The following is a 23,642-nucleotide window of genomic DNA, read 5'->3' on the forward strand; positions in this document are numbered from 1 at the left end:
TTAAAGCCAGATCATGTGGCTGACACAGACTTCAGATCAGACTAACCCACTGATTGGCCCAGCCTCAGGAATATCTGCATAAATGATTCACGACAGAGGAAATAGAGCTCAGAGTGGCTGCTGTGTGTGTGAAGAGCTCGTTGTGGACTGATGTCGCTGCTTTGTGTGCAGAGGACCATTCTTCAGACAGGGGGCGGGAGAGAGACTCTTGGAGAGCTGCTCTTCCCCTCAGCTCCACCACAGCGCTGCGTAATCAGGCGGCTCCAGCAGGCTGAGGCGCTCCGAGACACACACTGCGTTTCTTATTGATAAGACTTCTTGGAAGAAGAGCACCGCAAACTACCGTGCTGACAATTCTGATCGGTTAAAAAAAGACCATCGCTTTTGGAAAGAAAGACGTCAGTTGGATATATTGTATTTTTTTAAAACTGGGCATCCTTGGATTAATTGATACTTTCTTAAGGACTGCTTTCTAGGCGAAGTTTGTGACTTGGAAATGTTTGAGTAAATTAGTTGCGACTTGTGTGCAAGGTGGACTAAAAGAAAAAGACTGAAGAACACTGACTACAACTTGGAAGGTTATTATTCATCAGTACTTTGGAGCTTCTTCGTCTTCTCTCATCTTCTTCTTCGGATATTTTCTTCTGAAGAGACAATAGTGGTGCGGACGGACCGTCTACGCGCACGCGGTTCCGCAGGACGAGCCGCTGTCCCTCCGCGCGCAGTGCTGAGGGGTCCCTCGCGCTTCCATAAATGCCCGGTCCGTCAAAGTGGCTCGAGGCTGGGCAGCAAGATGAGCTCGTGGGTACAGCTGCTGCTCGCGCTGCTGGCGACGTGTCTGCGGTTTGGCGCAGCCGAGGTGAGTTTGCGTCAAAACTGTCGATGTTTTAGAGATGATTCAAGATTTTCAACATTTCAATAACTTTATTGTCAGTGTTAAGGCATAAGGAGATATCCTTTGTGCTGGTCCCGTAGGTGCAACATAGAATAAAATAACAATTACAACTCAAATAAATGAAACGACCCTTAAAAGCTAGCAATAGAGAGTAGTGTTTTTTTATCATAACATATACAGATCAAATTAAAACATATTTTATTGAGAATTGAGCAGTGAGGGAAGTATGTATATACTTATTGTAAGTTAAAGTGCTAATACCACATTGTTATAAAATTCTCTGTTACAGGTAAAAGTCATGCATTTTAAAGTTTACTTGAGTAAAAGTAAGTGTGATAAGCTAAATGTACTCAATATACGTACTAAATGCAGAACATTCTAAAAAAACATCGGCTAGTTGATTAATCGACCAAGCTAGCTTATTTTATAACAAAACATAATATTAGTATAACTTTTTTTAGTGCAGAAATCTTCATTTGTAAAGTTACTAACGTTAGCTGTAAAATTAATGTGGGGCCTAACAAAATACCATATTTCTCTTTGTATCGTAGTAGTAGAAGTATAAAGTAACAGTAATAAACTACAATTACTTCAGTAAATGTTTGTTAGATTCAAACAATGAAAATGCAGCACAAGCTATGACAGGAAATAGCCTAGCTTTAAAGTATGCTAGCTAAAAGAAACGTAGCCTTGGCTACTTACAGTAAGCTACTTGTTTCACTAAATTCGTATACATGACTTTAAATGAAGGGTTTTCACTTGTATCACTTCTATTCTATTCTATTGTATTTCTCTTATTGAGCTAAATTATGAGTAACATCATCAAGACTACAACGAACAATATATTCATATCAAGTAGATTTTTCTTTATTTTTTAGATTTAGTGCACCTGCTTTAGTTTTATAATAAAACCTGTCTTTCCCTTATTGCTTGTGCATTGGTTGGGATCCTCCCTGCAGAAAATAACTGTTATTCCTCCCATTAACTGGTATAATGAATGAATGGATGCCCAGGGGCACACACACACACACACACACACACACACACACACACCACACCACACACACACACACACACACACACACACACACACACACACACACACACACACACACACACACACACACACACACACACACACACACACACACACACACACACACACACACACACACACACACACACACCACACACACAATGGGAAGGAGGGGGTGATGATCCAGGAAACAGAGGCTGGCTGCCATGAGAGGCTCTTTAGCAGCTGGATGCTCCACGGGGTAAAGTGGATGCTGCTCCAGATGTTGAGTGAGTTCTTAAAGGTCACCTATTATGAACATATAAACATGTGACCCCCCCCCCCTCTGTGGAAAGAGATTCTGAAAGTTTCAGGGAAAAAGATTCTCTCTCTTTTTGTCCTGATCCATTTATATAAAAACCTGTCTGAAAATGAGCTGATCAGATTTTGGCCACTTTGTGATGTCATAACGACTTTTTGGCTTGTGTAACCATTAGCCAATCAGCAACCAAGGCAACCCCCCCCCCCCCCACACCTTATAACCTGAATCTCCTCCTAGAGCACTAAGTGTTCTTTGTAACCAAATGTCTCTCAGAGGGGCGTGGGGAGGGGCTCCTTAATTTCATCTAAAGTAACAGACAGAGAATCAGCACTTTGGAAACAGGGCTGAAACAGAGGGGATTATGGGTAATGCTGCAACGATCTGTTTGGTGTTTGGAGCCAAACACTTCAGAGACATGTTTTGTATATATCTGAGACCTATAATATACTGATGAAAAACAGTATCATAGGGGACCTTTAAAGTGAGCAGCGTCTTACTGTGACGTGATGCTGCAGAGACCACATGTTAGTCACAGTGGACGACCATGGGATACCACAGTCGTGAGAGATTGTTTTTGACACTCAGGGTGAAATATGTCTTGGAGCCAAGATGACACAGGATCTGGTTGTGGTGTGAAATATTTGTCATGCATCAACACAATGTAAATCACCTGTGTTGCCAGACGTTGAGGGTCTAAAACACTTCAATTATTGATATTTAAGTGCAGAACGCAATGACAATTTTACCTGAAAATGCAATGGGGTTGTCTCCATTTAAAGGTGGGGTAGGTAAGTTTCAGAAACCGGCTCGAGATACACTTTTTGTTATATTCCATGGAATGCTCTTAACATCCCGATAGCAATGAATATCTGAAGTGCTTTGACAAAAAATCCATAAAAAAATTTCATCTGTGGAAGCCGTGGTACTGTAAAAAGTACAACCAATCCGTTTAGCCGGCCCGGCTAAAGTAACTGGATGGCCTACCTGCCTGTCAGCCTTCCATCGGGGCACAAACTTATCTCGTGCCCTCATTGGTCATGTGCGCGTTCGTGTGTGTTGGAGGAGGGGCTCTGTAAGGAAGTGGCAGCTTTTCTCCGGTTGTGTATTTTCAAATTCTAGCGATCTCGAGCCGGTTTTCTCAACTATACATACCCCACTTTTAAGTGTCATGTATTTTTTAAGTGTTTTGTGACATGGATGTTACCATGAATGAAGACATTGATGCCCTGTTTACTTAAGTTCCACCTCCAGTGAACCACTTCTGCCACACATCTGTCAGAGTAATGAACGTTGCTACGGTGAAATATGCACGCATGATTCGATGGGTGAAGTTCTGACGTCTCCCGAGGTTCAAACAGGAAGACAAAATCTTAACTCAGGGTCTCGTCTAGGTCAAGTGAGTCTTCAAGATGAATGGCATTTCAAACACGTTTGCCTCTTTTGCCTAAATGAAGGCTATAGAAGTAGGTCCAGATGCACATTTCATCAGATTATTTTTTGTATTTCTTCTCTGTTTCCGACCCAGGAAGTCAATCTTCACAATGAACCACCAGTGTCAGCCACTTGTGAAACGAAATGGGGTCAAAACACACAGTTAACAAGTCAGTCATAGAAGTAGACCTTTTAAACAAGTCAGAAAGAGTTTTTCATTCAGACAGCTGGAGTAGCATGGTATTGGGAAATGTGCAACCAGGTCTTCTGCTCATAATGGAAGCTTTTAATTAATGGAAAAACCATTCTTGCCGTCTTAACGTGCGCTTATCCCCCCTTTCATTTACCCCACCTATACTATTAAGTGTATGCATTTACCGTAGCCATGAAAGCTTAACATAAAGGTGGATTTCTGGTGGAACACAGCTACTGTATGATGGATGACTTGAGATCCCTGTCATCAGCTTGTCTTTGCATTTTATAGCCTCTCTAGGCACCACATGTAAAAAGAAAGCTCACATTTGACAGGCCAGGCGTTTTGAAGGGAGAAAGTTAGCCTTTGAGGTACACAACCAGGAGTTCCCCAAGTCTTACTGGAGTCAGCAAGCTTCAATCACAAACCCTATAAAAAGAACATTATCATAAGAACATTCAACTGTATACACGTATAGATTTAAAATGTGGACCACCAAAGAGGAATTTAATTTACAGCACAAACTCATCATTATCCTTGATTGCATTAGGCGCCTTTCCAGAGCGTAAATCATGACAAAGGAATTAATTATAGTCACATTTATTCAGACATTCCAGTTTAGGCGCAGTTTCAACGAGCACACGTGAAACTCCACACGTGTGCTGCAGCAAACTCGACCCCCTAATTATGAGCCATTAGACGCTCCTCTCCTCCTCCTGCCCACTGCAGCCGGGACCTGGCAGTCCTCAAAACCTCCAACACACCTCCAGGGGACGGGAGCTTGCTTTAGGTGATAAGGGCTGGATTACGTCCAAAAATGGGATCTTTTTGGACGATGTAAAAAGACAAAAAGTGTACGAGACAATATTGAACAACAATAATGGTTTTGTTACACACTTTATAAGAAGTTTTCTGTGTTTTTTAACTGATTGACAGTAGGACTCCACAATTTATCGAAGTTTAGCAACATCATAACTATCATTGCTATAAGTGCAATATTGGGTAAACGCAAAACTAAAAATAATCACATATTATCGATTCATGTACTTTTTAATGCAACAATGGTAGGGCTGTGTTCAGCCTCTCAAATATAGAGATGTTTTTTCTGTCTTAAATTCTGTGAAGTGAATATCTTTAAGTTTTGGACTGACAACAAAAGACATCACCTTAAAGGTTGAGAAATCAGGATGTACATTTTTCACTATTTTCTTGCATTTTATCAGACCAAACGATTACCAGATCAATACAGAAAATAATCAAAATTGACAACAATCATTAGTTATAGGCAGCCCTGGTTTGATGCCTCGATTGGGGACGGGTGGCGCAGTGGTCTGTGCGTTTGATCATCAGATCAAGGGGGCGTTGGGGAACAGTTCGAAACCCGCCACTGCGTCAGGCCGTTGTGTCCTTGGGCAAGACACTTCACCCGAATTTGCTCCTGTGGGTATTGTCCACAGTAGATGACCATTACATGTATGATCTGTATTTGTAAAGCGCTTTGAGAGTCATTGATAAAGCGCTATAATAAATATAAGGATTATTATAAACCCTCATTCGTTTACGCTCTTGTTTACCTAAGTACAGGTCCTATGACATTCCTCCACAACCTACTATTTTACTATCTTGATATTATTATCTTCGTTTAAACATTGAGCTTTCTCGATGTGTGTTTACGCATTCTGTTTTGAATGTGTTTACATCTGTTTTGTTTATCAGAACCCAAAGTGTTTATTTAGTATTTCCTGCTTAGACACAAATCGTCATGGCAGCAGGCACCACCGTGAACAAAGGCACACATCCTATAATTAACATCAGACACAATTAGCCGAGCAGGCGGCTTTTGCTCCGTTTGGCGAGGGGAAGAAATCACGGTGATGACTCCTGAGGGGACGGACAGCTCAGACATGTGAGCGTAATACAGCAGGCATTTCCCCGTGTATTATTCAACGCTCTGAAAAGCCCGTTAACAATGGGGGAAAGTCAGTGGCGTACAGTAGAGGCAGGATGAGAATACATGTCCATGCATGGATGGCTGCTTCCTTTGGCTAAAACCTGCTTCCCGTAGGGATTCATTATACTCTACAGTCCTACACACTGCACCGGACCGGACCTACACTGTTACATTTAATTTACGATGTGTAGTCCTTTACATGTTGTATGGTTCCAAATTGCTGATGTATTTGTATCCTAAGACATTTTAAGGCACATTTTTGTATTTAGAGTAAGCCCCTTGAGATGGGTAATCTTGTTCTTGACGGGGTGGTACACAGAAAATAAACTATTAAAGAAACATTAAAGTATCAACGGACAAACACACCAAATATTTGACTACTTAAACTTACAGAAAAACCAAAAGACAATATAATCATGCTATCACTATTTTCTATACCACTAATCTGATGACATCTTCTTTTTTAACTTTTTGAAATACAATTGAAAGCCAGTAGTAGTAGTAGTAGCCAAAGACAGATGCTCATTAATGTCATTTTAAACATGCATATTTGTCCTAAAATAGGAGATGAAATTAGCTTAACATACCAGAGGATGTCTAAGGTAACATTTTAGAAGGTCAATTATTCCAGTCCGAGGTAGCCTTAAACATAAACGCTTGTTTTCCTGATGCTAGTAATAAAGAAGAACAACTAGGCAGAGTGTCTCCTTAGAGAAGTTGAATCCTACAGTTTTAAGGAAGCGAGAAAGTGGATCCTTTTAAATCCAAACATTCTTATAGTGGGAGAAGGCCAGTGCCATCTAACATATAATGTCCAATGATGAGTATGAAAGAGGCTTTAAACACAAAGAAATACAAATGCTATTACACAGCATCAAGCAGGGAAAGATTAGAGATCAGATATGAGTTCATATTGTATCTGTTGGTCCTAGTGTGTCCACATTGGCTGCTTTGAGTCCATCTTCATTGGTTCCTTGTCACCATGCGACAGCAAATGAAGCACGTCCACAGCATTTAAAGCAACGTGAGGAAGTTTCTCGACCCATGTCTGATCCTTGTCCATTTTAACCCGTCTTTTATTCATCTATTATCCCACTTTTCTTCTTCAGATGCACCTCCCTTCTCCATCTCCTCTTCTCCATATCACTCCTTCCCCCACTTCCTGACTCCTTCCTGGCTCCTTTGACCCCTAAATGTTAGCAGATGAGAAGACACAACGCCAATAGTCATTCACCCTGCTCTTAGTGACCATTGTGTGTCCGCTTTGGTTAATACCCCCCTCCTGCCCATTAATGACTGGGGGGGTTAAACCCACACCCACTCCATAGAGTCACCATGTAGAGCTGTTGTTGCTTGGTGTGGTGGTATGGACTCATTTGGTTGTGTTGTTTAGCACTAAGTGTTATCTTATCCTGGTGTTATTTACAACAAAGACAACTTCAAATTAATTGTCCTACTATTAAGTTTCCTGTTGTGACACAGCCTCATATTGTTTATAGCTTCCATGCTATAAAAACTCCATAGTTTAGCAGGAATGACTCATGAATCAGCATTTTACATCTTCCGGCTAGCTTGTGTCAAAGTCACAGAGGACTTTTCCATTCAAATGACAAATAATACAATGGTACAACAGAATATGAAATAAAATAAAGTCATAAATATAAATTAAGTAAAACGGTTACAAGTAAAAATAAGGAAATAAATAAGATAATTATTAAAAATAAATTAATAATAGTAAAGTAAATAAAAATAAATAAAAGCATTTTACACAAGTTTTTTTAAACGTGTTTTTTGTCCGATGCCTGGAATACATTCTGCGGTTGATGCCAGTTTACGAGACTTTTGGGAAGTTTTGTCCTATCAAAAATATGTCAGTAAAGATCCCACTGTTGAAATAAACTAACAATAATAGTTGTTATGTTTGTATCAAAAGACCTGTCGATTTTCACACTGGGGTTTCTTATAGAACAAATGCAATTTTGTTTTCATTTTGATCACCTCTAGTTCCTCAAGTCAAGCACACACACACACACACACACACACACACACACACACACACACACACCACACACACACACACACACACACACACACACACACACACACACACACACACACACACACACCACACACACACACACACACACACACACACACACACACACATATACCATGTATACATCACTTCAGGGGACATTACATTGACTTACATGCATTTCCTGGAGACTTATCCTAACCTTAACCATAACCAACACATGCCTAACCCTAACCCTTACCCTTAACCTTACCCTAACCAAGTCTTCACCCTAAAATTAATGATTCCCCTCATGGGGACCTCCATTTTGTCCCCATAAGGGACTGTGTAAACAGATTTAGGTCCCCACAAGTATAGTAATGCTAGGCCACTGACACCGACACACACCGACACACACCGACACACACACACACCGACACACACACCGACACACACACACACCACACACACACACACACACACACACACCACACACACACACACACACACACACACACACACACACACACACACACACACACACCACACACTGAAACACTGCTGCAGACGTGCTGTGGTGCTCTTCCTTCCCTTTCCTCAGAGAGGAATGTTTGGAGAACTCTGTGATGTTTGATGCAGGATGAATTCCGGGTGGGAAATACTCAAATAGATGTTCTTATTGTCTCATGCACGGCTGAAAAACTCAATGGTTGTGTCCTTATATCCCAGACTCATGTTCCAGAGTAATATGTTTGATTTCTTTCTGGTGTGTTTCAGGGGGATCCTCTGCCTGCAGCCCTGGTGGAGCTGGTTAGAAACAGCCCCATCTCCTCCATAGAGGACCTCCAGCTGCTGCTGCTCTCTGACTCCGTAGGTAAAGACCAGCAACTTCTGATATTTCATAAAACATTGGTGTGTGAGAATGGTGTTTAACCTTTGGCCTAGTGAGTATCCTTTCAAAAGTGCTTTGAAATGAAATAAAAACAGCAGTGTCAATACAGTTGCAAGTGAAATGTTTTCGAGTCAACACGTTCCATGCTCTCTAATGTATAAATTCTTCTGTCGATTGAATGTTTCTCATAACTCTGTCATTATGCGGCTTTCAAATCCGTGTCTCAGTGCTGTACGATACCAGTCACCTCTGTGGAAACATTGGCATAACTGCCTTGTTTAATTTATATTTGAGTGGTATGTCTTTTATTAATTGACCTAGAGTCTCTTTAAATGAAGCTGATGAATACACAAGGTAATACATGAAGGCCAGTGATGCAACAACAAACACAATATGCTGATTTGTGATTTTATCATAAATGCAGAAATTAATATTCTGAGATTATATTCTAATTGTAGAAACTTGTAATCAAGTGTTCACTCAATAAAACATGAAATGTGCGAAGCAAAGCAATGATAACCTACAAATAAACATGGCAACAAGTTGTTACTTATACCATAATTGTGACTAGTAAACATCACCAGTAATAAAACCAACTCTGACAAACAAGTGGAGTCACAAGGAGCAGGGAGAACACAACATATGGTCTTAGAAACACGCACACACACACACGAAAATACACCCATGCAATACATACTTAAGCTATATCCATGTCTTTATTTCCCCTTTTCACATGCTCATAAGCACCCTCACATGTGACGTTAACCCCCCCTCACACCTCTTTGTTTCCCCCTCTCCCCCTCCCCTCCGCATGCCAGTTCTTCAGCTCCCATTTTGTCTCCGTACATCCAGGGGGCGCTATAAGGCCTCAGAACACAATATGCACCGCATGCCATAAACACCATTCATAAATCACTTGCTGTGTTTACACAAGTCATAGGCTGTGTTTGTTTATTGTTTGCTCTCAGATGAGGAGGACGGGACTTCTGCAGCGAACGGAGGCCACAGACTACCAAGGAGCCTTGGTAAGATAAGCCCCCCCCCAATCCTTATATCATTTAAAAGGCCTTTTTGTTGCACTAAATATGTGAATGTATTGTCAATTATGACAAAGATCCTCACTGCTATAAGTTCTTTGGATCTTGACAAACACAACCTCATGGTATGGTCTTAAGGTTAAATATGTGTGCATTCAAACCCATAAATAGTTTATTAGACGGTTGTAGTGCTGATGTGGAGGATTCCTGATTTTCCTCATGACATGCAAAGTACTCCATCCTCATTAGTAAAGGACTGCTCTTCCTGGGAGTTGATTGATGTGACAGGTGTGGCTTTAGTGACACGGTCAAATCCTCCCCATTAACCTTTTTGATAAAACAGATGTCTGAATAACTGAACACCAGTCTACGTCTCCTGCATGAGGAGATACTAATACCCTACATCAATCATCATGTAGAATATGTTTCATATCTTATCTGTGTACGTCAAACAGTTGCAGGAAAATGTCCTCATGTCTGATAAGAGGAAGCTGTAGCATGTCTACTCATTTGGAATGCATGAGTTTCATATTATAATCCCACAGCTTGTTTCTGCTTTGCATCAGCTAGAAACCGGCTTTAGTGGATGCTGCGGTGCTAATGCAGGACAGTTGAGCTGCACGAGTCAAAAGTTACTTTGTATTAAACCAATTGGGCTTCAATGGTGAGAGCTACTTATCTCACTATATACATGTGTCAAAAATGGAAGGAATGTGACTTAAAGAGATGCAAAGTGAACACAGAGTCGAAAAACAACTGAAAAAAGACACAAGCTACCACTAAGAGATTCAAAATGACTATAAAGAGAAACAAAGCAACCACAAAGGGCATAAAAACATCCAAAAAGAGATGTAAAAAAAGTAAATAGGAGAAATTACAAAAAATGTATGCAAGGTGACGACAAAACAAAATTACAACAGAAAGACAGAAAACAACTACATGAGATGTAAAACAACCACAAAGAGATTCAACATGCCTAAAACAAATGCATAATGAGTGGAAACCACTGGTACATATTCCTTCCTCGCTCACACTCATCTCTCGTCCCTCAGACGCCCAGCCGGCGCAGCAGGCTCTGTGTAAAGTTCGGACAGAAGTGGTGGAGGTCACCCGGGCGATGTTGGACCGCAGCAACGCCAACTTCCTGTTATGGCCGCCCTGCGTGGAGGTGCAGCGCTGCTCCGGCTGCTGCAACACCAAGAGCATGCACTGCGTCCCCGTGGCAACGCACACCAGACGCCTGCAGGTACACAACCACACAGGACACAAATATCCAAACATTTAAAAAATGATATGGTGGAAACACTGTTATCCCCTCTGACTGCCATCTTATTAGTCAAATCGGGCACCCGACACTTTTAGTTTTACGCTGCTATGGACAGTCTTTGACTAATGTACATTCTCAAAGATATTGAATTGATTGTTATTTTGTATATATTGATTGTTGTGTTTTTATTTAGGTCTTAATGTGTGCATATGTATAAATGTGTCTATTGATTGTGTAGGTATATACATATTTGCATACATATTTTTATATATCTTTGTTTTTGGGATTGTGAGTGGGTATTTCGATCTCTCTGTCTGTACACACAAACTGAAAGATTGACAATAAAGTTGACTTTTGACTTTGATTATCTTCCTCTCTAGGTCATGAAGATTGAGTATGTCAACAAAAGGCCAACTTACGCTAAAGCCGTGGTGTCGGTGTTGGATCACGTAGAGTGCCGATGTCAACAGGCTCCACGTCTCCCTCCGCCAAAGAAAAAATCCTCTCGCAGACAACACAACCACCAGCACCAAAACCAGACACTCAGCCAAGGACACGGACAGGTATATTGTATTTGTGTACTGGATGTACTGCTTTAAATCATGACTGAATATTAGGCTGGAGTGGTACACAAAGTAATAAGGGTGTGACCACAAGAAAAGAGCCTTCTTCTGCTCAGAGTATCCAACAAACCTCAATACACAACTGCAACTCTAAGCACTTTTATAAGTAATCTGGACAAAGAATGTATACAAATGTATGCATGGACCAACTTATGACCTTAAAACCTGCTTGTAGACATCGTAACTATTGCTCAATACTTCTTGGACCCTCACAATAAAAGTAATTGTTCCTTTGTGGATAACCTTTTCTATTGCAAACCTAACAGAAGATATTTTACATAACGAATACATTCTTACAAAACCAGCATGTATATAATCTATCCTTCTATCTATCTATCTATCTATCTATCTATCTATCTATCTATCTATCTATCTATCTATCTATCTATCTCTCTATCTATCTATCTATCTATCTATCTATCTATCTATGTATCTATCTATCTATCTATCTATCTATCTATCTATCTATCTATCTATCTATCCTTTTATCTATCTATCTATCTATCTATCTATCTATCTATCTATCTATCTATCTGTCTTTCTGTCTGTCTATCTATCTATCTATCTATCTATCTATCTATCTATCTATCTATCTGTCTTTCTGTCTGTCTATCTATCTATCTATCTATCTATCTATCTATCTATCTATCTATCTATCTATCTATCTATCTATCTATCTATCTATCTATCTATCTATCTATCTGTCTTTCTGTCTGTCTATCTATCTATCTATCTATCTATCTATCTATCTATCTATCTATCTGTCTTTCTGTCTGTCTATCTATCTATCTATCTATCTATCTATCTATCTATCTATCTGTCTATCTACTCATTAACACCCTTTTTTGTGACTAGTCATTTTAATGCATTTAGATAAGATAGTATAGGATTTTGGTTGGGCATCAACGGACCAAACTGGAACATTTTGAATTTAATTGTGTTTCCTTTCATCGCCCAAGGTCAAGGTGCACTCCAAGGATGACCTCCATCAGTGGGATGAGCTGAAGCAGACCCAGAGGGCCCACCTGGAGGACCTGCTGGAGCAGCACTGGAGCCCCAGAGGAGACACCTTCACCGAGCCTGGGGAGGGGTACAGCCTGGCTGGGGAGGAGGCACCTCGCTCTGGAGAGGCTCTGCTTTTCGCTCCACACTGGACACATAACTCCACCAGGCTGCATGGGACCAAAGACCAGACGGAGAACATGGAGAGGAAGAACGCTGGGGTCTCAGATAGAAACAAGACAATGGATAATGTTGGCGTTGAGGAGAAGAACGAGTTGGTAGAAGGTGGGGAGGGGTTGCTGCGAAACAGTACAGAAGGGAATCAGGAAAACAGGAATCCATTACGGCGAGACGACCCTCTGTCCAAGACCCAGACGGGTAGTTCCTCTCACGCCGTTACTCACAAACCAGAAGCCAAATTCAATCCCACTGAGGCGCCTAACGAGAGAGTTTGGACCCGTTTCAGACCGACCAAAGAGCCGAATCCAGATCCTCGAGAACTGGCGAGACGGAGAGACAATGACACTCCTGAGGAGGTGCAGATATTACAGATTGAGGAGGAGAGACTGCAGCAGGAGAGGAAGGAGCTGCTGCTTCTCCACAAGAGGCTGGACCAAGAGAAGGAGATTCTGAGGCAGCAGCAGGTGAAACGTGAAGAGGAGGAGAGGCAGAAAGAAAAGGATCTGCAGCATCACCTGCATGGAAAACATCATCATCACCTGCGTACAACAACACAGACACCAGGTGAGAGATGTTATTGAATACTGGGGGGTCATAAAAACCAACGTATAGAGTAAAATGAAGTAGTTAAAGATAACTAAATGGTTTCTCTGTTGCTTCGGTAACTACTGTACGTTTTTATTACGAGAACTTTCCCAATAAAAGAGATCCAGGGGCGGTTCTAGTGGGGGCCAGTGCCCCCCTAACACTGACCTCTGACCCCCCTGTGGCCCCCCTAACAATGAAAACTTTTTTGTTTTGTTTTTTTAATGTATATTTTCTGGTACTCGGTTTGCCAAAAACCGCAGGATTTTGTTGCCGTAATGTGAGATTGTGCAGACACCCTTATGTAAAGTAGAGATGTAACTGTTCATTGCCTTTATCTTTATATAAATATGGTGTTAGTGCAAACATTGTACTATAACTTAAGCTGAAGCTAACAGTAATAACTATAAGATCTATCTGAAATAAATAAGTGTACTGAAACAAATACCAATAACTGTATTGCATTGTTTTGTTATACGCAATTACTTCATACTGTCTAGTTCTCTTTTTCGTCCTGCATTTATTGTGCCCCCCTCTAACTGGCCCCCCAGTGGCCCCCCCAGTCAAATTGGTCTAGAACCGCCACTGAAGAGATCCAAAAGAGAAAAACGTATATTTGATATGTTTTAAAAATGCTATGCTAATGCTATTTTCACAGCAACAACAACATCTACGACTACCACAAGGTCTCCATCGGCTCCAACGGGCCCCAGACCCCCCGCCCGTCCACGGAAAAGGATGAGGAAGAATCGCAAAAGAATCAGCAAGAAAGCTATGAGAGCTATGCTAATGTAGAGCTAAGAAAAAAGCCAGGTGAGTTCACCGAACATTCAAATGAAAAAGGGAATAGTTTGCGAATGTAATGATGATCCAAAATGTTTTCTATTTCCTGTTCAAAGTATGTTTACTGATGTTTCTTCTCTAGGGACACAAGGTGAACTTGGTGTATTTCGTGGATCCAGAGGTGAAGCGCAGTGACTTCCTTCATATAAGTATTTATTCACTTGTCAGTAACCTGCTCGTCCTGCTCCTCCGTAACACTACTAATGACTGTCTGGTGAACCTGTAACGACACGTGTGTGGAGTCAGACGAGGGTGAGAAGAAAAAGGAATATAAATAAAGACTTGGCGGCTAGCCTCTACGATGACAGTCGCTGGTAGGAAGTAACACACGGCACCCGAAGACTGAGAAAAAGTGGGGGACTGAAACTGCATCGCTGTAGAGCTGAGGACAAAAGTGCAATCTCGAAACTCTTCTGCAAACCGTGTTTTGATATCAACCGAGAGAAGCATGTTGACAGAGTCGCTACGGGGTTCAAATGACAAAGTGTGTTGCTGAAAGACTTCTTTTTGATAACACAATCAGGACGGACAACAATGTGCATTTGGTGGAAGGATGGACATATAAATGGACTTTTGTGTCATTGAGGAATTTTCGATAATAGAGACAATCATCAATAGATCGTAAAAACAAGTGACTGAAATGAGCAGTATTTCCTTTTTGATAGATCATGGGAACAGAGAGTGTAAATGTACCGTCAGAAGCATGATATAATTTTTTAGCTCCGTAAAACAGCGATGGTCTCTCTCGTCTAACCATATTTAATTATGTTTAACACACTGGAATTACACTGAAGCGATTAGAGGACAAAAACATCAAATGTTGCATTTTTTAAATCTCGTCCCAGGTGAAGAAAAAGGTGCTATCTGAACACGAGGTGATAGCGTTACGCCTGTGACCTGACGCTGTGCTATGTTTCTTATTTATTTATCTCTGCCATTACTGTGGATTAACTTTTTTTATACTTTAAATACTGCAAGATGAGATATGTTACTATGCTTTGTGATGACCAGGTGGTTCTAACAGGATCATGCAGGGTTTAACTTCTATTTCAGTGTTTGTTTTGTGTGCTTTAGTGCATCTCGAAACGTATTTGTTCCTCTATTCGATAAATACTTGTGACTCTCCCAATGAAACAATCCTTTAAAACTCTCAGAAGGGAAACACCTACGAAACATTTCCCTTCAAGCGCCCGCCCTGTATTTGCTTGAATAATCTAAATCACATCATTTTTGACATTTAAATTACAGAAAACTAAAAGAGTCAACTCAAGTAAATGAGAAGTCCCTTATTTGGAAAGCAAAAAGCCAAGCATTGCCAATGTAGATATTCTTTGTGTCTCCTTTCTAATTCCATTAGTAACAACCAGTGGAAACTCTCTGGTGATGCCAAACATCTTAAGTTATTGAAAAACATGGCTTGTACATTCTTCATACCAACTTACAACTGTTACTGATTGTGTTTTATTATAAGATATGATGAAAAAAACGGAATGTTTGTGATAACTTTGCCACCTAATGCTATTTCATATGGATATAAGAAGCTAATGTGCTTGAATCTACTTTGTTTTGTGTTTTTATTCCTTTTTTCCAGTTTACCTTAGCTTCGGAAAGGACATGCGACTCAAGAGAACAATGAAGCAAAACTGATTCCAACCATACTAACATGTCAATTCACATTTAGCTGAAAACCCTATGAATAACTTCATCACTTGTCTAAAGGTCTGATTCACAAAATACAGTACATTGTTAAGGATCATTGCACCTCAAACCCAGCATATTTTATTGTTCAATTGCAACTCGTCATGTAGCACAAGACGCTATTTTCTTAGCAGCTCAGTTATGGGCCAATCTGTCCTGCAGATGCTTTTAAAAGTACTTACTTTCTTTGTTCTTAGTAGCCGCAAAAGCAGCGCAATTCTTTGTGAGTTCTCCCTCAAAGTCTGCTATGCTAGATTCTACTTAGAAAAACATTAGGGCCTTGTACTAAATGCTAATGTCGGCATGCTAACAAGCTGACGCTAAGCAGGTGTTCTTTTTTTTGTCATGTTTAGCATCTTAATTTAGCCTCTTAGCATACTAACGTTTGCTTATAAGTCGGCCACTAAACACAAAATGGCTGAGTCTGATGGGAGTGTCATTAGTTTCGCAGACAAATTCAAATGTAAACCTGGTGATTTAGCAGGAAGTAAAGGGATTACAAAAGTGATCAAGATGAATACATTTTTGTTTAATTTCATGGAAAATCATCCAATAGTTTTGAGGTAAAGTCAGGGGGTCACCAACGTCATTAGGATTTATTCTCCAAACATCATGGATGTCTGTGCCAAATTTCACTTTACTCAATAGCTGAGATACTACCATCCAAATCAGAGCAGAACAAAGGGTATTTTAAAGGTCACCTATATGCAAAATCCTCTTCTTCATTACATTACATTACATTGCATTTAGCTGACGCTTTTATCCAAAGCGACTTACAATAAGTACATTCGACCAGGAAGACACAACCTTGAAGAAAACAGAATCATATAAGTACATCAGGTTTCATAGAGCCAAACATTTCAAGTGCTACTCAACTGGCTTTAGGTAAGCCAGTCCTTTATTAGTATATAAATGCTTTGTTAATAGTTCTATCGCTTGAAGTGGAGTCGAAAGAGATGAGTTTTCAGTTTGCGCCGGAAGATGTGCAAGCTATCTGCTGTCCTGATTTCAATGGGGAGCTCATTCCACCATTTTGGAGCCAGGACAGCAAACCCACGTGTTTTTGCTGATGGGAACTTGGGTCCCCCTCGCAGCGAGGGCGCAGCGAGCCGTTTGGCTGATGCAGAGCGTAGTGCACGTGCTGGGGTGTACGGTTTAACCATGTCCTGGATGTACGAAGGGCCAGATCCATTCGCAGCATGATAAGCAAGTACCAGTGTCTTGAAGTGGATTCTAGCAGTTACCGGAAGCCATGTCTCTTCTTCATCAACATGTGTCCCCTCTTCTCCATGTCTCTTCTTCATCAACATGTGTCCCCTCTTCTTCATGTCTCTTCTGCATCAACATGTGTCCCCTCTTCTTCATGTCTCTTCTGCATCAACATGTGTCCCCTCTTCTTCATGTCTCTTCTACATCAACATGTGTCCCCTCCAGGGTCGGCTCTAGAACAACTTGAATGGGGGGGAAATCATTTACCAAGGGGGGGCACACACTGCCGTCAACAACCAACACACAAACACCAACGCAACTTCAATTTAAAAAAACATGCTGTAAAGTCTATTGTCTTTCACACACATTGCAGGGGTGTAGTGCTATTGTACAGCGCACCTATGACTTGTGCATACATGCACGGTTGTGGCACGACCACCAAAACAGAGACATATAAGGACAGAGGGTGTCGTTTTCTCATACTGATATTCTGCACAAACTGTGCTGTTGTATTTGCTGTAAAGTGTCTTTACTGTAGGTTATTTTTGTATTATACTGTATATACAGCACTTTGTCTCGACCAAAAATCGTTGAAAAATGTGCTATATAAATAAAACTTGATTTGATTTGATATGGACATAGGCCATCATATAAAAAGTGTGCAAATGTATTTAGTATCCTATCCATGTGAACATGTTTTAGGTGGGGGTGGACCTAACCTCCTCTAGGAGGGTCTGGGGGCATGCTCCCCCGGGAAGATTATTTTTAAAATATTGAAGTTAAATGCATCAATCTGGTGCACTTTGAGAGCAAAATGAAGAGATCTATGGATAGCCTACATCTCTCAGCATTCATATGAAACAGAACTGTACACAGATTTACTTTTTCTTTATGGATATTTCACTAATCATTCCCCTTTTAAACTGTATTCTTGTGTTACTGTCCTATAGTATTTCATACCCGTTTTTCATTTATTCTCTCTTTAATAACTATAATGATCATATAAAGGTATTCCTCGAAAATACTTACATAAATGGTGAGCAAACAGTTTGAGACCCACTGAGATAACTTACACTAAAGTGAACTATCTAAACACTGAGAGAGTCCTTACCTCACTGAGCTGACGTTATAAGATCCTCTCAGTCTGACAGGAGAGGACTGTCCTCCACCTTGGTGTAGAAACAGCCCTTTATATCCGTTAGCATAGCTAGCTTACCAGATGCTAACCACAACATTCCACGTTACCGCTCGCGCACTCACAAAATGCGCTCGTGCCACACACACACAGAGCTTGAATGAAACACAGAGACCCATGTACTTGTACTGTACTGTATATCATATTATTTTCGATGGCTTTACTGTATAATCAGTTTAACAGATGAACAGATCGCCACTGGGCTTTCATCTAAACACTCAGCCACGTAATGATAACAAAAAAAAGGTCGGGGGGTCATTGGTCAAGCAACACACCAATCAGAGAGCAGCAGTGAGCACACCTCAGGCTGTGTTTTATATTTGTATTATTTATTTCTGATGTATTTCACACAAAAAACCTTTAGTGGAAACGTTTTCACTTAGCCTATATGATAAAAAAAAGAAAAAATCGGCAAAGTGACAAGGCTTGCCCACCCTGCGTTGGGGGGGCACAGTGACTCATTTGGGGGGGGCATGGCCCGCGAATGACCCCCCATGACGCCGACCCTGGTCCCCTCTTCTCCATGTCTCCTCTACATCAACATGTGTCCCCTCTTCTTCATGTCTCTTCTACATCAACATGTGTCCCCTCTTCTTCATGTCTCTTCTACATCAACATGTGTCCTCTCTTCTTCATGTCTCTTCTACATCAACATGTGTCCCCTCTTCTTCATGTCTCTTCTACATCAACATGTGTCCTCTCTTCTTCATGTCTCTTCTACATCAACATGTGTCCCCTCTGTGGAAAGAGATTCTGAAAGCTTCAGGAACAAAGATTCTCTCTTTTTGTCCTGATCCATTTATTTAAAAACCTGTCTGAAAATGAGCTGATCAGATTTTGGCCACTTTATGATGTCATAACGATTGTTTGTCTTGTGTAACCATTAGCCAATCAGCAACCAAGGTAACCCCCCCCCCCCCCACCTTATCACCTGAATCTCCTCTAGAGCACCATTGTGTTCTTTTTAACCAAATATCTCTCAGAGGGGCGTGGGGAGGGGCTCCTTATTTTCATCTAAAGCAGGGGTGCCCACACTTTTTCAGCTTTGGAAGTTACTTTTAAAATGACCGAGCCCAAATGATCTACCCTGCCCAATCTGTGTCGTGGTGCTAGTGGACTAAACGGCGGATACACTGTGCTATATTTGCGCTTCAGATGAGGAGGTGAGGCCCCCTCATAACTGCATGAACCCGTATGGCACAATACAACTCAGACTGGCTTACCTGTACGTCAATCAAGTGGCAAATGCCATAGTCAGGATGGATGATAGGCTAACTTTAAAAAAATAAAAAATAAAATGTTTTTGTTTTCTTCTTTTTTTCCAATGCCATGCGATCTACCCACCCTACCCTTGCGATCGACGTATTGGGCACCCCTGATCTAAAGTCACAGACACAGAATCAGCACTTTTGAAACAGGGCTGAAACAGAGGGGATTATGGGTAATGCTGCAATGATCTGTTTGGTGTTTGGAGGCAAACACTTCAGAGACATGTTTTGTATCTGAGACCTATCATATATTGATGAAAAACAGTATAATAGGGGACCTTTAAAACAACTTTCATGACACCATGAACTCCCTGACTTTCCTACCACCCCGTGAACCAGGTGGATTCATTTACTGAGCCTGTTTGGCATGTTGTGTCTACACACAGAGCATCTGCAGTCTCCAGAGACATCATATTGACTCCTGAAATTCACAACCCAGCCTCGTATTGAGCGTCAGTCCCAGTGATGCACATGGAGTTTGTTCAATCTGACGAAGAGAACAGAAAGAGTGGGGGGTTGATGTACTGTAGGTGAACTCTGGCACACGCTCTCTTTGCGGTTTGTTTTTCACATTTACCCACTTGACTCTTGGCTGCAGAAACTCCCGACTCAGCAGACAGCTGCACGGTTATGTCTGCTAATTATCGAGGAGACATCTGCTCCACTGTTTAAATGGAATCATACGAGGAATGGCTTTGAAAACGCAATAAATATCCTCAGATTTATCTTTAGACTATACATGTATGCAGTGTTAATTATGGTCTTCATCCCTGGTCTGACATAATGTGCATAAATCACTAGGTTTGCAGGAAGCTGCTTCTCACCCTTAATCCCTTCTGTACGTATCTCGTAAAACTCAATGTGTATTCGGGCATTACTTCCCGTTGCCCTACTGCCAATCTCACAAGGACGTACTACTTCTAAACAGCAGGCCATCTCCAAATTCAGCATCGAGGTGGGATAACTGTTTTTCCGCGGGTGTCCGAGGAGCTCCCCACCCCCCGCGGGCTTCAAACAAGAGGCGGGAAAGAGAAGTACGTGGAGGCCTGTTGACTGTGACCAACACACAGGGGTCAACCACCATGACAGTGAGGGGAGGGTCTCTCAGGGACCAGAGGCTGTGACTAAAGACCTGAGATGGTTCAGAGCTCACTGGCTGACCTGAAAGGGCGATGTGGCTTGTTGGGTCTCAACAACACTGTTACCAGCAAACAACCACCGGAACAATATAATGATCATAAAGACCTGAACCAAATGCATAATTCAACAAAGACCAACCTGATTACAAACCGTGACTCGACCATTTTCATTAGTTTAAACTGTGTGATTGTTTGACTTTTAGCAATTATATTTGAGCTGAATGTTCCCCTGACTTGATTAGAGGGTGATTCAGAGCACCTGTTGAACACAGTGTGGGGACTCGCTCCTGATTATGAATTGAGACCAGCTTGGAGGATTTACCCTCTTGTCCAATCAGATTGTGACGACGCCCTCTCTTTAAGGCTTAAGAGAGGTGGAGAACTGAACACCCAGGACACTATAAGCCCTCCTTTACTCATAGAAAACCTAATTTCAGTCAGGTACTTTAGCCTTTAGGCCCATTTCAGACTTTTTAGTTATCTTAAAGGTCCCATGTCATGCTTTTCTGGTTATTACCCATCCCCTTGTGTGTTATGAAGGTTTTTCTGCATGTAAACGGTCTGAAGAGTCACAAACCCTCAAAGTACACCCTGTAGCGAGTAAAACTCTAACACAGAAAATACCTGTCTCTGCTGCCCCAGAACGCCTCGTTGGAGAATTCTCTTTTTCTATTTGTTTCTTCCGGGAACCGCATGACGTCATGCCGGAGCTCCAACAAGCCGTTTAGGACAGAGAGTGAATACACATACTATACAGAGATGCTGTATGAGAAACCAATGTGAGTTTGGAAAATTGCACAATTTAAATCTATTCTAGTAGACCTCAACAATGGAATTATGATCAGTAGAAATGGCCATGACATGGGCCCTTTAACTTATCTGTTTTATAATGATTTTGAGCAATGAAACCGTGCTGTATATCAAACAACACCTTTCCACTTGCCATTTTCCCACAAGCTTTATTTTGTTTAATGGTTTATTTTTATCCAAACCCCCTAATTATCAAAGAGGCATTGATTTATTATTAAAATGCATTTTCCTTGAATTAAAGAGGCCTTTTTGTTGAGTGGAACTGGTTCCCAAGCTTACCCTCATTAGCTGTAATCTGGGCAATTGGTACCACTACACAATCAAAGCCTTTGCCTCAAAGAGTTTAACAGTTGGTGATGTTAGCATTAGGGTTTGCAGTGGGTATGGTTGAGATCAGGGTATATCTTTAGAGAATGAATGAGTAAAATGTCTTCTGAAAAATGTTTGTTTGTGTGTGGATTTAAGCATTGAAACAACCCTAACCCTTGGAGTATGCATCTAGGCAAAACAACAGCAGCTTCTGCGTTACTTAAAAGTCTGTTCATGTTTTATTATTTTCTCTTATCTCATTGATCAGAGGACAGAGGACCCCCACCATTTATTTTTTGGGCCAATTAAATACGCTTATTTGTATTTAAACGTGGTTGTCTCTACTGAATTGGTGTAACATAGCATATCATTACTCATCAAAGGTTTCAGAAGGATGCCTTGAGGACAGATTTCAGACTTTAAGAGTTGAAAAAAATTGAACATTTATGCAAACAACAATATATTTCTGTCCTAAAAGAACTGCTTCTCTCCAAGACATAACTGTTTGTGTTTGGGTATGACCTGGATTCCCTGATGTTGAGTAGTTAGGAAACAGGAGGTCTTTGAACAGGAGGTTACACAAGCATCCGTGTGGCGTCACGCACTCACACGTTCCAGGGCTTTTTATTTTCCTGTTATTATGTACGAAAAAAGACAGGGACATGTTGTACACAATTGAACCCATACACACATACTCTTTCCATGAAGACACATCTTTCTTTTCTGTTATCAACGATGCAGATCAACATGAGTGTGTCACCCGTTCTCATAAAATCCCCCTCTCCTTCCATGGAACAATAGCCGACCGACGGTGAATGTGAGGAATGTGACTGTTTTTTGGTACTGATCATCTAAAAAAAAAAGCAAGGAATTCTGGGAAAACACATGAAATCACCTTCCCCTCACCTTCTACCACCTAAGTCAAGGTCAAATATAAAAGTGGGTTATCGCTTTGCGGGCATCATGACTCAGTCAGTGTGTCAAACTGATCCTCAGCCTCACCAGACAGGAAGTTGTACCTAGCGATGGGTTGAAAACACAGGAAGTCGATATCGGCATGCCTGGAATTCCAGCATTGTGTTTTCTCTACAGAGACAAGAAAGACTTGTGCACAATATGTCTCTTCATATAAATGTGTGTAGCAGTCAGATAGCACTGAAACCTTATACATGCCTCTACACCACACACACTGACAGAGCCATGCACAGCTCCATCAGGCTTGACAGATGTGCAGATAAACAGAGCAATAAATTAGTGTGTGTGTATGTGTGTATTTGTGTTCATGTTCCTTCATGTCAGAAGGAGAGGTTCTGGCTTTAGGCCTACGCAGGCTGTAGAGGCAGTTTTATCCACCTTCTGATCTAGAATGCAGCTGCCAAATTACATAAATGTCTTACCTGAAAAACAAGACAAAAATGTTGCACAAACAAATAAAGACAGACACTGGACATGTCTCCTGGTTAACAAGACAAAACAAGTCTCATATAAATCTATTCCCATGGGAACACGTTTTTAAATATTAAGATTGGAAACTGGTTGGTTTACTATGTAGTGCCAGGAAAAGGGAGTCGGAGGTGGTGTATTAAGAACAGAGTTCCAATCTTTATTAGCCATTAATAACAGAGAGGTCATCACATGAACTGCTCTGCTTGACGAGCTAGCAGGAATGGAAGCTAACGCTACAGGTGTTCCCACTCAAGGGTCCGTGTGGCAACACAATACGAGAGGTGAATTATGTCCAATAACGTGTCACCACAACTATAG

General features: G+C 41.1%; 1 protein-coding gene across 1 annotated transcript; it reads left to right on the forward strand.

The window, feature by feature from the left end:
- Nucleotides 1-130: 130 nt before the first annotated feature.
- pdgfbb (platelet-derived growth factor beta polypeptide b) lies at nt 131-15,809 on the forward strand. The gene is made up of 8 exons (XM_034200052.1): nt 131-859; nt 8,599-8,695; nt 9,682-9,738; nt 10,803-10,996; nt 11,398-11,580; nt 12,600-13,386; nt 14,066-14,220; nt 14,333-15,809. Exons 1-7 carry the CDS (start codon nt 794-796, stop codon nt 14,200-14,202), a joined length of 1,521 nt encoding a protein of 506 aa, XP_034055943.1. The 5' UTR covers nt 131-793; the 3' UTR covers nt 14,203-14,220; nt 14,333-15,809.
- Nucleotides 15,810-23,642: the final 7,833 nt, after the last annotated feature.

Source organism: Gymnodraco acuticeps, unplaced genomic scaffold (genome assembly GCF_902827175.1).
Source record: "Gymnodraco acuticeps unplaced genomic scaffold, fGymAcu1.1, whole genome shotgun sequence".
NCBI lineage: Eukaryota > Metazoa > Chordata > Actinopteri > Perciformes > Bathydraconidae > Gymnodraco > Gymnodraco acuticeps.

Excerpts from the sequence above, each read along its gene's own strand:
- pdgfbb (XM_034200052.1), top strand. The coding sequence starts at position 794 with ATGAGCTCGTGGGTACAGCTGCTGCTCGCGCTGCTGGCGACGTGTCTG. Across the intron at positions 860-8,598 it reads TGCGGTTTGGCGCAGCCGAG|GGGGATCCTCTGCCTGCAGC; the intron begins GTGAGTTTGCGT and ends GGTGTGTTTCAG. Across the intron at positions 10,997-11,397 it reads CGCACACCAGACGCCTGCAG|GTCATGAAGATTGAGTATGT; the intron begins GTACACAACCAC and ends CTTCCTCTCTAG.